Source organism: Podarcis cretensis (assembly GCF_951804945.1).
Source record: "Podarcis cretensis genome assembly, chromosome: 3".
Lineage (NCBI taxonomy): Eukaryota > Metazoa > Chordata > Lepidosauria > Squamata > Lacertidae > Podarcis > Podarcis cretensis.
This window is the reverse complement of record NC_137172.1, coordinates 34,121,130-34,135,443: the sequence shown is the minus strand read 5'-3', so window position 1 is coordinate 34,135,443 and position 14,314 is coordinate 34,121,130. Positions and strand designations below refer to the sequence as shown.

Sequence of the window (14,314 nt, the reverse complement as noted above, 5' to 3'; positions counted from 1 at the left end):
CTTCACAACATGTTTTAGGGAATGGAGTTGGATTGGATGGAGTATTCCATTGCTTGAATTATGCTCTATTTTACAACAATAATATTTAGTGTCATCGCTCTGTTTAAATCTACATTCCAATTATTGTTGGACTCCACCTGCCCTCAGCCCCAGGCAGCATGACTGATGGTCAGAGACTGTGGAAGCCTATAGGCCAAAGTGCATTTTCTGATCCTCAGAACATTCAGTCAGTGAGTCACTTCTCCAACAATGGATGCCAAACTACCGCATCAAGTGAAAATCCTTAAAACGTATTAGCAACTAAGGAAATGTTTTTACGAACATCCGTTGTGTGTAACTTACTTGCCATGGTCTCAAGACGAACCATGCAGCACACAAAATCAGGAAAGTTTATCCTCATCAAGGAGTCACCGTATCGCACGGTCATCAGCTGGAGGGTTGTGTCATCGATGAACAGACCTGCAAACAGCAACAGGAGTAGGCAAAGGAAGAGATTATAATATATTTAAAAAGGAAACATTGTCCAGTAATGTTCACCAATGGAGTGTTGTCGACTTCCTCAAACATTCCAATCAGGGCCACTTCCTTTATATATATATATAAGAAAAAAGTTTATAAAACAGCCCAGAATCTGGAAAGAGCATTGTGTGGGTGAACAAGAGTCACGGCTTTACAGCACACTTGCAGGAATGTCTTCTCTGCCTCACTGATTTCCAGGTAACCAGGAATAGGATGCAGCCTTAGGAACAGGACCTTAGGAGGGCTCACAATGGCAACAGGAATCCCTGGGGTGCTAAACTGCAGCTTAGTATTTTCTCTCCTGTCTGCTTAGAAGGCAAAGGGGAAGAGAGAGAAATGAATGATATAATCCTTGGCCCGGAAACAAATGTTTCCAATTCATTTGACTTCGGCATATCAGTAATTAGATGCAGGATTTATAGGGTTTATAGGGTTAAAGGAACCTCTTCAAAGGAATCTAGAATCTACTGACTTGTAAAGTACAGGAAGAAGCCGCACATCTTAAAGAGGGCTATGCTTTCCCCCGAATTCTGCTCTTGGGGCAAAAGAAGCTGACTTTGCCATATTTATATTCATACTACTTACAAAGACACACACGCCTCCCTTTCTTCTGTTCAGTGCCTGTACTGTTTGCTGTTTGCCTTCAAGGACTGCACAGCATGCAATTTTCCTCCCTGTGTTACACTTTATTGCCTTTATTATCACCATACCTTCCTCGCACCTTCCTTTATGCGGCACATTAGTGATAAATTCCAGATAGCGGCATTGAGAGCATCTGCCCCCACTCCAATTGCGCACCAGGAATCATAGCAGTCTCTAGAGGCCACCTAACTCCCCCTCTCCTCTCCTCTCCCTTTCTCCTTCTGAGCAATCTCACTTAAGTTTGCATCTGTCATTTGATCACACTTTCTTTTCACTCCCCACCCAGGGGAGGGGAAAAAGAATTAACATGTTAAGGGCATAATGCAGCTTAAGAAGCTATCTAAAAATCTAAATGCTCGTCACTAAGGCAGTGTTATTGGATTGTAGCTTCCTCTGTGCAGTGTGATGGATTGCATATATTAAGGTTACCAGGTTTTTTTCAATGAATCTGGGGGCACTTTAATTAATTAATTAATTACAGTGGTACCTTGGGTTACATATGCTTCAGGTTACATACGCTTCAGGTTACAGACTCCGCTAACCCAGAAATAATATCTTGGGTTAAGAACTTTGCTTCAGGATGAGAACAGAAATCGTGCTCCGGCGGCACAGCGGCAGCAGGAGGCCCCATTAGCTAAAGTGGTGCTTCAGGTTAAGAACAGTTTCAGGTTAAGAACGGACCTCTGGAAAGAATTAAGCACTTAACCTGAGGTACCACTGTCCTATGTTCGGGACGCTGATGCTGCAGTGATGGCGGTGGCAGAGGGGCAGCTGCCGCCTTTCACTCAACCGCCACGTTTCCCCTTCCTCCCAGGCTTCTATCTCCTTTCTCCATGAGCCTGGGCAGCCCGAGTTGTTGGTTCTTTGGTGGTGGTGGGGAAGCGGTGCGCGGTGGGTCAGGCATGGAAGGCGGAGAAGGAGGGCTGAGAGCGGCAGCGGCAGCAAGGCTCGGGCAGCGCGATGCCTCCCTTCCCATCAGAGCAGCCCCAATCCCATTCCTACTTGTGTGCAAGCAGGAGAGGGCGGGGATCCCTCAGCTGGGAAGTGAGGCTTCACACTGCCTTTCGGAGCAGCCCCATCCCAACTGCTATTTGCGTGCAAGCAGGAGGGGGCAGGAATCTCTCAGGCAGCACAATGCCTCTCTTCCCATCGGAACAGCCCCAATCCCATTCCTACTTGCTTGCAAGCAGGAGGGGGCAGGGATCCCTCAGCTGGGAAGGGAGGCTTCCTGTTGCTTAACTGAGAGATCCCTGCCCCCTTCTGCTTGCACGCAAGCTCTGATAGGCAGCGTGAAGCCTCCCTTCACAGCTTAGTTGCTGGGGTCAGGGAAGGTGGAGGCAGCCCAGAAGCTGCATCTTACAGCCCCTGCACCACCATCAAATGGGGACTTCCGAGCATCTCCTGAAGCCAGCCAGAGCCAACAGCTCCAGGCTGCTGAGACTGCCGCTGCTGCATTTCCCGGGGACATTAGATGAAATCTGGGGACATTCCGGGGATGGAATTTGTCCAGGGACTTATTCGCAAATCCAGGGACTGTCCCCAGGAAACGGGGACATCTGGTAACCCTGGCACATATAAATCTACCCACCAAAGGACTCTGCTGAAAAACATCAGGAACTGGGGAAGCTAAGGGTTAAGGTTGGAGGCTTGGTTGCAATTCCAGGATTGTTCAGCAGATGTCATTGCGAACTCAATGGATTCTGACTTCATGAAAGAAACAATATTCAACATTCTGCAGAAGGCGCCAGAATTGGAATTCATGATAGTAAGGTCTCTAGCCTATCTTCCCCATTCTTGTCTCTTCCAGGGCTTGTGACCAGGGTTTGTTTGCTATTTTAAAATAAATAAATAAATGAACTACACCTGTCACGGCAACCTGACACACACCCCAATTTAGTAGGTGAAACTTTTCCCATTCCTAATCTCCATATTAGGAGAAAAGCTTCACCGGCTATATTTCTGTTTCAGAAACGTTTCCACAAAGATGTATCAGATTTCAAAACTTAAATTGGCCTTAACTGAAAATACATTCAGAATTTGTCAGCATACCTTCTTGCTCTGTTACTCTTCTCAAATTGGAAATATATAGGAATCCAGAATTATTTTCATCTTCTCTTTCAAAAATGTCCTGGAGAATATTTAAACCCAAGATAATATTTTAGGACATGGCTAGCATATCGATTCAGTCACTGCCATATGAATAGCTAGGGATGAAATTTTCTGAAAATCTTGATGTTGAGCTTATACACATAGGGTCCCCCCCCCCATTCCCATCTCATTTCTTAATCCTTATCAGATGTGAGTTTCCGCCTGCCCCTCTTCAGTTAAAGCTATGAGAAAGTCTCACATATTATATCCATTATTACACACAATATCTTATCTATAATATTACACATGTATGCATTATACACAGATTCTATAGGCATATACAAAGTTCACAAGCGTAACCGGCACATAAACAGATACATACAAAATGCTCGTATATACTAATATAAACTATGTTGCACAAATATAGTACAACATGGACCTTGGCTCTTTTATAAATGTGTGGTGTTGTTTTATAAAATAATTTTGTATATTACACATAGTGATTTGGGCATTTTTAAAAATAAAAGAAACCCAACAGTACATAAGTGGTTTGGGCATAAGTGAAGCTCAGTACTAGAGGCAACTCAGTTGTATGCAAAGTTTGATAAGGTCAGAACTACAAAAATTGTTTATAAATCCATTTAGAACAGCGTGGCACAGTGCAGTGAGGGTTTCACGTTATTATAGGGTAAAAACCTCTCTTCTCGGGAAAATGAGATCATTAACTATTTAAAAAGTACGAAAAGGAAGAAAACAGGAAAAGGACAGAAGAAAGAAAAGGGAAGCAGCTGAGAGTTTGGATTCATACAGTTCAGTCATACCTTATACTTATAGAGATTTCGCCAAAGCTTTTCAAACTCTTGCAGCGTGAGTCTTCCATTATTACTGGCCTGTAGATGTGGTCAAGTTTTAAATACATTTTGATTGTGTTGCAGGTTAACAGATCAACTTGTGCACTGGCTGGTGGCCCAGAGTGGGGAAACGATCAAAACATTAGTATCTATGATTTGCCTCTCTAAGCTTTACGTCTTGCCTGGCTTGAGCAGAAATAATGGTGCTGTAGTGCACTTTCGGAATCGTCCCAAATCAGATGACAGATGGGGTGGGTGGCATATTTGAGAGTTTCCTATATTAAAAAATAAGAAATCCTCCCCGCACACAGACATAGGACACATCAGGAAAAAGCAGTATTAGAACCTGTCTGACATGCTCAATTTGCATTTGCAGGCTGCTGAGAAATGTCACAAGCACATCATTACTAAAATCCATTAAATTTCAAAAACCTCAAAGACTAAGAAAATACAGTCCCACTTCATCCGATGTATAAAGTGCTATCCTGAGTTATAGGTATATACTCTAATGTTTTGTTCTTTGCAGGGTGTAAAAATTGAGGTTAGGGGGAAAACAAATGCAGAAAAATACAGTGGTACCTCGGTTTACAAACTTAATCCATTTCTGAAGTCTGTTCTTAAACCAAAACCATTCTTAAACTAAGACGCGCTTTCCCTAATGAGACCTCCCGCCACCGGTGCCCTTCCCCCGTCGGATTCTGTTCTTAGACTGAGGGACACTACTTCTGGTTTTGCGGAGTTCATAAACCAAATCGTTCATAAACAGAACTGTTCTTAAACCGAGGTACCGCTGTACCTAAATTTTGTGGTAGTTCACAAAACAGTTTTTGATGACACAGGTATCCTGGCATTGGTAAGCCAATTCACATATATGATTCATTGTAATTCACATGATGATTTCATTTGAAGTTTGAGGTTCCTTTGCTTCAGAATGGCCACTTTAGAGTAACTTACAAAATATTGTAGAAGCCTTTGTTCCCCGATTTGCTTTGGAATATTGTCATTTCTGAAGTCAGATGGTGTCAATTCTTTTGTCTATTATTTTGCACAGAGACTATTCTGGATTCACCTTTTGCAATCCCTCAAATCATGTATACTACCCTATAACTCAGGATAAAATTTCATGTAACTGATGTGGTGGAATGGGTTCCACAAAAGCTTATACCAGATTACGTTTGTTAGTCTTTAAGGTGCCACAAGATTCTGTATTGTTTTTGCTGTCAAAATCTAGCACAAGCAATTTTTTTAAAAAATTTGCTACAATAATTTTTGCCTCCTGAATGTGAAACACCTGCTTTGCTTAGGCAGTAAATACATTCATTTCCTATGGTTGAATCTCCTTCTAAATTTTAACAATAATGGGGACATGTTTTTAGCTTGTATCTCCATATATATTCCACACTCCATTTAAAAATGTGTAAGATCTTCCACTGCTAATTAAATACATAAACAGACCTTAGCATTCCAAGTCTGGTCTATCAGGGGAGACAGATTCAAACAAGTTGGTTTAAAGGCAATCTTTAGTTCTCTATGCATCAAGTGTTCAAAATATTAAGGGATCTGAACATGAAAGATAGTGGAATATTAAAAATTATTTACAGAAATAAATAATTGTCGCAATTACTTTGGAACAGAACATCTTTCAAACACTGCATTAATGCCCTTTGGGCCTTGTCATACCCCAATAGAGAGAAATGGGAAATTGAAAACCACAAATTTAGAAACACAAAAAGGGCACAGTCCCTTGATTATTTGGATTTCTCTCCCCTCAAACCCCTCTCAGGTTCCACAGAAAAGACTTTCATCATTGTCTAGGGATGGAGGAGAAATTTGGTCCCATTTGCATCTTAATGCAAAAGTATCTAATTAGCACTTCTCAAAACAATATGTGAATTGAATTTTGCCCTTCCTTTGGAATGCACACCTGTCCAAATTTTGCAATGCAGTTCTCCAACTGAAAAATGAATACAAAAATACATATTAAAAATTGCAAGATATTAGGCAAATATGGGGAAAATGTGCTTATTAGAAGAAATGCACACCAAAAGTATGATGAATTCCTCACTGCACTCAGAAATCTAGCACATCAGGAAAAGACTGGGCTAGATTCTGTCTGGCATGTTTGCTTTCCATTTGCAGGTTGTTGCTTTTTTTTAACATGGGAGAATGTTCAAGCATGCAAGTTCCCTTCTTCTGATTCATACGCAGAAATGCAACAGTCTGGAAAGGGCTGTCGTACCTGATATTTGAACTGGTACTTTGGCTGTGAGAGCCCACACTAGATTAACAATGTGCTTTATTGCTTACTCCTCGCCCCAAAAGGAAATAGGCAGCTATGGTGACCAGTTCTAATAGGCAACTTATTCAAAGTCAGGCAAATGTAAAAGAGAAACACGCTTCACAGTTTTTTGTTTGGTTTTTCAGGCGATGGTTGTGATGGTATTGACAATCTGGTGAACTATAGCTATTATTCATCCTGTGTTACCTGCGTCTTCTATTTAGATAGTTCACGCAGCGATTTTACTGTTAACAAGACAACATTGGAAATGTAGAACAAAAGGGATCTTTGGCGTGAGCATAAATTCTATCACATTTGCCTTCCCTTTCTCCTAGACATCGGAACAAGTCTGGGCATGAAATGTAGTCAGATAGTTAGGCTTTTCTACGCAACATAAAGTCTTCTTGGATGGAAGATTGGACTGTATCTAGGTCCTGATAGAAAGTGATTTACAGAAGCAGGCAACATTTCAGGTGTTTCAGGAGAAGGTTGTTTTGATCTTGTCTTTCCTATCTGACATTTAATCAAAAAGGGGACCTTAGAGGGAAGAGTTTGGCCACTTATAGATTCCCTGCATATGCAGTGGGCAGATCTCATGGCAAATATTTACTTGCGGGGCTCCTGCAATGGGAAGCACAGCCATAACTCAAAGCAGGGAAGGGCAGCATAAGGAAGGTTTATTGCATTTGTTGAAAAGATACATCCATCAGAGCTAAAAGGCTCCTGCACGAATCGAAGCTGAATCCATCTCCGCTTCCCCGACTGGCCATTAGATCTATAAACGGATAAATCAGAAAGCAACAGGGACAAAGAATAAGGAGGTTAGGGGACGAGGCAGGCATGAAACGGTCCACTTGTAACCCATGGAATTTGGAGTCAAAGTGCCACTACTGCATGCTGTTTCACAAGTCACATTTTGCAAAATATACCAGAGGGGCAATTGGAAAAGGACTGGGCCTTGGAGTGTTTAAGGTTGATTTAAACTCTGTTGCAGCATTCGAGGAACTTCAGTAATAGTTGCAAAGAATATATAAGAATTAAGAAAAAGTTTAATTATGATAAAAGTGTGTATTGGCAATAAGTAATATGAAATTGAAATATGGGATAGGCGGGAGATTGGGTCTTTAGTGTTAAGACCAATTTATGTTTTATCGTTTGTTAAGAAAATTATGTGTCTATGGTTATTCCTGTGTGTAAAAAAGAAAAAGAAAAGGTTGATTGAAGAACAAGTGTGTTTGGACTACTGCCTCTCCAAAGGCCTCCTTCTCCCTCCAAACGGAGAATGTTTGCAAGTTATCCTACACTATGCACATTCGACACCACAGTTTTTAACCCAATTACAAACTAATGCCTGAATGCGACGATTTGAATGCGACTTCAAAATATGCACATTCACATTCCTGCACATTCAAAATATGTCCCTCTTTGTGTGTGTTTTAGCAACTGTTCAGGATACAAGGCAGAAGAAAAAAGAACTTGAAGAAATTAGTTGGCTACCAGCAATGAATTTTACCTTTCTGGATTATTTCATTCAGAATTCCTTGCAGCTGTGAGGCATCCAAGTAGGAGGCCTAATAAAGAACATATGAGAAGGGCTTACAAATGCTACAAAAGTTGTATATTTTTTAAAACAACAACAAACTGTTTCTTCATAGATATAGAACTGAGAGGTTTTTCTGGGCAACCTGACCCATTCTTGGTAGTGATTCTTCATTCCCAAGGCTGCCGAGCACTTACATTACCTCTACCAAAAATGGCTTGATTCTGCTTTAATTTTTATTCTTAGATAATTCCCAGCAGCTTCTGAGATTTGGGGAGTGGGGTGGAGGTGGGAAGTATTCTTATTATTTATTTCATTTATGAATGACTTCCCAGGAGGCATCCCATGAAAGCAAGTTACAATAGAACAACCTATTTAAAACAGTTGCATTTTTTTTAAAAAAAAAACTATTTTAAACAACAGACACAAAATGGATTCAAATCCAAGACAGATACCAAATATTTTCAATGTTTTAGGTTTGTTGAAAGAGAAATGGCAAGTGCCCCAAAGACAAGAGAGAAGGCACTTGCCTGTCTGATATACAACAGGAAAGAGTTCCAAAGGGCCTGATTCCAGTATTGTGCAGGATGTACTCCCTTGCAGAAAGTAGGGAACGAAGCAATCTTTTAGGTGTCCTAACCCTAAGCTGCATAGGGCTTTGTACACCAATACCAGCAACTTGAGGAAGGGACGCAGGTGGCGCTGTGGGTTAAAGTCTCAGCGCCTAGGGCTTGCCGATCGAAAGGTCGGCGGTTCGAATCCCTGCGGCGGGGTGCGCTCCCGCTGCTCGGTCCCAGCGCCTGCCAACCTAGCAGTTCGAAAGCACCTCCGGGTGCAAGTAGATAAATAGGGACCGCTTACCAGCGGGAAGGTAAACGGCGTTTCCGTGTGCGGCTCTGGCTTGCCAGAGCAGCGATGTCACGCTGGCCACGTGACCCGGAAGTGTCTCCGGACAGCGCTGGCCCCTGGCCTCTTAAGTGAGATGGGCGCACAACCCCAGAGTCTGTCAAGACTGGCCCGTACGGGCAGGGGTACCTTTACCTTTTACCTACCAGCAACTTGAACCTAGTCCAGTAACTAATGGGATACCAGTGAAATTCTTTTCAGAAGTGCCGTAATACGATGGTAATATACCAGCCCAAAGGGAACAATTGAGCTGTCACATTTTGCACTAGCTGCAGGCAGCTTCTGGGGTTGTGGCGATCAAGATGTTCATTGGACTACAACTCCCATTTGCCTATTGCTTATTTATCTTGTGGACTGCCCTGAGATCTTTCGACAAAGGACGGTATAGAAATCTAATAAATAGTACAAAGTAAATAATATTGGCCATACTGGGACACTGAGAGATCAATACAAGCTATGAGAGGCCGCAGGTTCTCCATCCCTGTTCTAAGAAAATATAATGCTTTGCACTGTTCTTTTGGTATCCGCAGATGAGATCGCATGGAGTTGTGCCTTTGCAATGCTGCCATAACACCATGGCGTAAAAAGAGCTGAGAATCTGGCCTATTGCTCCTGCAGCTTGGAGTTGCTTGACTCACGAACCATGGAGAAACTTCCTTCGTTGCCCTCGCTGCTCCCGGAGACAAACCTTGCGCATTATTCGCAGCAGGCAGTGTCATTTTCACCTTTTATGCATTGATATAACTATTAGCTGTGAGAGGTCTATTGTGCAGAGGCTTTTGGCAGCAAATTTTTCTCTTGACTAAGTCAAGGAGTCCTTTATAACAGTTTATTAAGCCATTAAGAGCATCTCCTGTGAACACATGCAGCTCAGCTCAGAAAGAATGGGAATCAATTACCCAAACATTGACTGATGTCTGCTTTCCAAACGCAGCAAGTGCAAACTGGAAGTAATTCTGATCACAGTAAAATATGATATACATACCCACATATATTTGTAGCCAAGGGTTACTGCTAATTGCTTGTTTAAGGAACACCTTTCTCCCCTCAAGCAATCAGCCCCCAGCCATCTATTATGTTTTAGCCGGGTTCCTTGCCCTATTTGTTACAGCAGCTGGCAAATCAATAGAGTTTTGAGAAACCCACCTGAGATCTGCATTTGCTAAAGCTGAATAAAGAGCAAGACGGGAGACTTTTATTTCCCAATTCTACATGCCATGTTGATGCAGACAATTTTTTCCCCTTCCCCATTCAACGTACCTGATTAGCATATCTTAGGAAGATGTTTTCATAGGAGTTGTCTTGATTCCACTTGGGCACAACCTAGATCAAAGGGAAGTGTGTGCGTACAAAATCAGTCACAAAAATCAGTCGGCATGAGACAGCATCTTATTTTTATTCAAACGACCCACAGATGTTTCAGGCAATTTAGAGTTAGCAACATTTGCACAAAAGGAGATTCAGTCACCTCCTCAAAAGTACGAAAGCGGGAAGGAATGTGATACAACAGAACTCTGTTCTCGGATTGTCAATTATCCCTCCTTTATTATCTGAATTCACTAAATTCCCCCCTGTGGCCCCATGTTAATTCTGGCAAATGTAAACTACATCCCTCCTATATCTAAACTCAGATTAACCACAAATAATTTGCATGTGCAAGCTCTGGCGTGGGCAGAGGACAGAGAAGGTTGCTCTGTAGTATTAATCAGACAGGGAGCAGAGAAAGAGAAATTGGTGTTATTTTATGAAGGTTTTGCGCAACAGCAAGGCTTCAGAAACAAAAGCCCCAAGGATGACTACAATTGGCAGTCTTTCACTGGCAGAATGTGCCAGGTTTATGGAGCAAAACAAAAGACGAAATGAGACAAAAAGGATAAGATTGGGAACTATCAAAGCTGGTAGACTTAGGGCAGAATGCTTTCCACTGGCTGAGGGGCTGTAGCGTTTGATGGAAGCCCTGACATGCCTGTGGAGCACGAGACATGCTGTTACCACACACACACACAAAACACACACACACACGACACCAGTTCAACACCTCACTGGCATATTGACTCAGCACAGATTGGGGCATTTTATGGGTGGTACAGGGGAGGGGCATACTTATGCTATATCCTGTGCCCCTTCAAGGCCATGCCCCCATCGACAATGGAACACTCCTGCTTCCCAGCCTGTGCCAGCTTTCACCAATCTAGTATCTTTCAGACATTTTGGACCACAACTCCCTTTGGCCATACTGGATAAGGCTGATGGGAATTGTAGTCCAAAGCATCTGCAGGGCACCACAATGGCAAGGCCAGCAAGCCACTGGAGGCTGCTGCCGCCAATGTGTTTTTTTGTTTCCCTTGCTGCATGCCCTGGGCAGAAGAGTCTTTCCCCTTCCTCGGGTTGTCCTGAACCCTCATCCTAGAAGGACTGTGTGTTCTCTGCAGCCATCCTGCCAAGCAGTTGTGTGGGTGCCATGTTGTGTAGGTTCCCCTTCCTCCCCTTTGTGCTCATAAAATGGGGGTATAAGGGGCTTTGAAGCCAGGCCATGGGGATGGCTGAGGACTTCCAGTGGTGGTTCATTGCAATTTGGGGGCTTGGTGGAGTGGGACATTTTGGTGCCATCTCCCTACACAAAGATGCCCAGATGGAGCCAGTTGCTTGATGCAGTATATGGTAGTTTCCTTTGCTTCACCTAAATTAGATTAATCACCCAGTTTAACCAATGTAAATAAGTTAATTGGGATGTTGAGAACATGAGTAGAGTGGACTCACTGAGAGTTCAGCACATTGTGAACAGATATGTGATTGCTTAGTAGCCATGTTTGTGACTGTCTTTCCACATGCCGAGTTCACAACACCCTCCCCTGTATTTGTTGTGCCACATTTCATCCCATCTTTAGACGCTTTAGATTACAATTTTATACCCACTGACCTGACGGTAAGTTCCAGCTTCCTTATTGGGACCTACTTCTGAGTACATAGGATTGTGCTGCAAAAGGAATTCAAATTTTTTATCTTAAACAGCCCGTCATAGAGATTTGCAGAACAGCACATTCAACTAAGAATTAGTACGACGAGAACCTGAAAACAGTTTAAGTGATCGTCCTTTGAGGGTCATTTTGCTTTGCTTCAAGACAGATAAGGGAGCTGTAAGGCAATGAGAACAATTTTGGTGGTATGGTTCCCTGAGGTGCCCTCAATAGCTAAATTATAGGCATGATGTACCCAAAGTTAAGAACATGAGACCCTGTGATTTCAACTGAAGGAATTTGAGCATGTTTCTCCCACTGAAATCAAAGGGACTTAAAGGCCATGTTCAGAGGATCATGTATTGACATATTAAATACTTCAGAGTTTAAAGAACTGTGGCCATGACTTAATATTCCGGCTTGTTCCAAAGCTGTTAACCATTGTTCTATGGTTCCATGGTTTGGATGAAATGGGACACTACATTTAACTGAAGACTTCTTGGTTTGCATGAAGGAAAGAGGTGAAGGGGCTGCATGCACACCCAAAAGGCTCACTTATACCCCAGCTCTCTAAGCCAAGATATGATTGTCCAAACACAGCCGTCATATCCTTGTCTTTTGCTACATTCTGCTCTTTGGAAGAGTCTTGCTCCACTTCTAGTGCGAATTCTCCCTGTAAAGCAGTTTAAACAGCTACCAAATCATAGTTTAAACTTTCTTCTGTTGATCTTAAATCAGCTCTTTAACCTATTTTTCTCTCAGGGGGGTGTAAATGCTTCCAAAGATGAGGAAAAAAAGATTTGAATATACTTGACACAAATTTGGAGCAGGTCCCTTGACATTAGCAAGATCCAGACACTGTGTTTTTCAGAGCAACCCCAACAATGCTAAGAGTGTTATATTTTCTTCTTAGATATTGAGTATCACAGATGGGCCTTCAAATACATGGCATTCAGCCTGTGGCCCTCCAGATGTTTGTGGCCCTCCAGATGGTAAATGGTCGAAGATGATTGGAGGTATAGTTTACCAACATCTGCAGGGCCATAGAATCTGTTTCCCAGGTATACAGTACATACCCCTCAACTGTCCTGATTTAATCAGGACATCCCATTTTGGGGGGCTGTGTCACCTGACTCCTGCGAGATCACAGCCCCGAAAGACACACGCCCTGATTTGCCTCTGGTACATGTTGGAAGGTATGACAGTATGGCCCACATAGGTGCCAACTCCCTGGGGCCCTGGGTGCCTGAGCACCCATGAAGAGGCCAGGAACCCACATATTCTGCTACCAGGACATGGCACCCATGGCCTTGGGCACCCACGGTCGCAGGGCCAAGATGGCACTCCTGATGGCCCATTAGTTGTAGCAGAGTAAATGGGTAAGATTTCAGTTAGCCCAGGCATAGGCAAACTCCGGCCCTCCAGATGTTTGGGACTACAATTCCCATCATCCCTAGCTAACAGGACCAGTGGTCAGGGATGATGGGGATTGTAGTCCCAAACATCTGGATGGCCAGAGTTTGCCTATGCCTGAGTTAGACGCTCACAACCTAGGGCCTGATCTGATGCTTCACATAGACCCTGATCCACCCAAGGGCCAACTGGACCCAAATGAATTTGGGGCCCTTACCTAATGTTTTTAAACCACGAATAAAATCAAGGTCAGGATGGAGGTAGGGGAAGAAGGGGGTGCTCCGTTCCCCTCCCCCCACACAACTGCATGCTTTGTCAGGGTTTAAAACCCTTATGAAATATGCCATTTGGAGGGAGCAGGGGAAACAGAAGATGCTGTGCCCTCCCCCCCCACCACATGTTTAATTAGGGGTTTAAATTAAACTCCTAAATTAATTAAACAAGTAGAATGGAGGTTGGAGGGGGAACAGTCAGTCCTATTGGGTGCTGTTTTGCTTTGTGGAACATGCTGGCAAAGCAGACCCCTGCAGACAGAAGAATTCTATTTATGTCCCACCTTCCCTTCAGGACCAGATGCACAGCCTGGGAGTCATTCTGGACTCACAGCTGCCCATGGAGGTGCAGGTCAATTCTGTGTCAACGGCAGCTGTCTGTCAGCTCCATCTGGTATGCAGGCTGAAACCCTACCTGCCCGCAGACTGTCTCGCCAGAGTGGTACATACTCTAGTCGTCTCCTGCTTGGACTACTCAATATGCCCTACATGGGGCTACCTTTGAAGACCTTCATTGGCTCCCAGTATGTTTCTGAGCACTATTTGAAGTGTTGGTGCTGACCTTTAAAGTCCTAAACGGCCTTGGCCCTGTATACCTGCCCGCAGACTGTCTCGCCAGAGTGGTACATACTCTAGTCATCGCCTGCTTGGACTACTCAATATGCCCTACATGGGGCTACCTTTGAAGACCTTCATTGGCTCCCAGTATGTTTCTGAGCACTATTTGAAGTTTTGGTGCTGACCTTTAAAGTCCTAAACGGCTTTGGCCCTGTATATCTGAAGAAGCGTCTCCACCCTAGTCATTCAGTCTGGACACTGAGGTACAGCTCCGAGGGCCTTCTGGCAGT

The 14,314-nt window shown here is 43.3% G+C and overlaps 1 protein-coding gene across 5 annotated transcripts in view; it reads right to left on the bottom strand.

Annotated features, from left to right (window-relative positions):
- Positions 1-14,314, bottom strand: part of CAPN13 (calpain 13) — an 81,509-nt gene that overhangs the window by 9,717 nt on the left and 57,478 nt on the right. For 2 of the 5 annotated variants that reach the window (XM_079969238.1, XM_079969239.1), the window contains 7 exons: positions 11,745-11,801; positions 10,085-10,147; positions 7,892-7,949; positions 7,080-7,153; positions 4,071-4,139; positions 3,211-3,289; positions 343-459 (listed from right to left, as the gene is read on the bottom strand). In XM_079969238.1, the coding sequence (XP_079825364.1) occupies positions 343-459; positions 3,211-3,289; positions 4,071-4,139; positions 7,080-7,153; positions 7,892-7,949; positions 10,085-10,147; positions 11,745-11,801 (517 nt within the window). The other 3 variants (XR_013836865.1, XR_013836866.1, XR_013836867.1) reach the window with 3 other exon arrangements.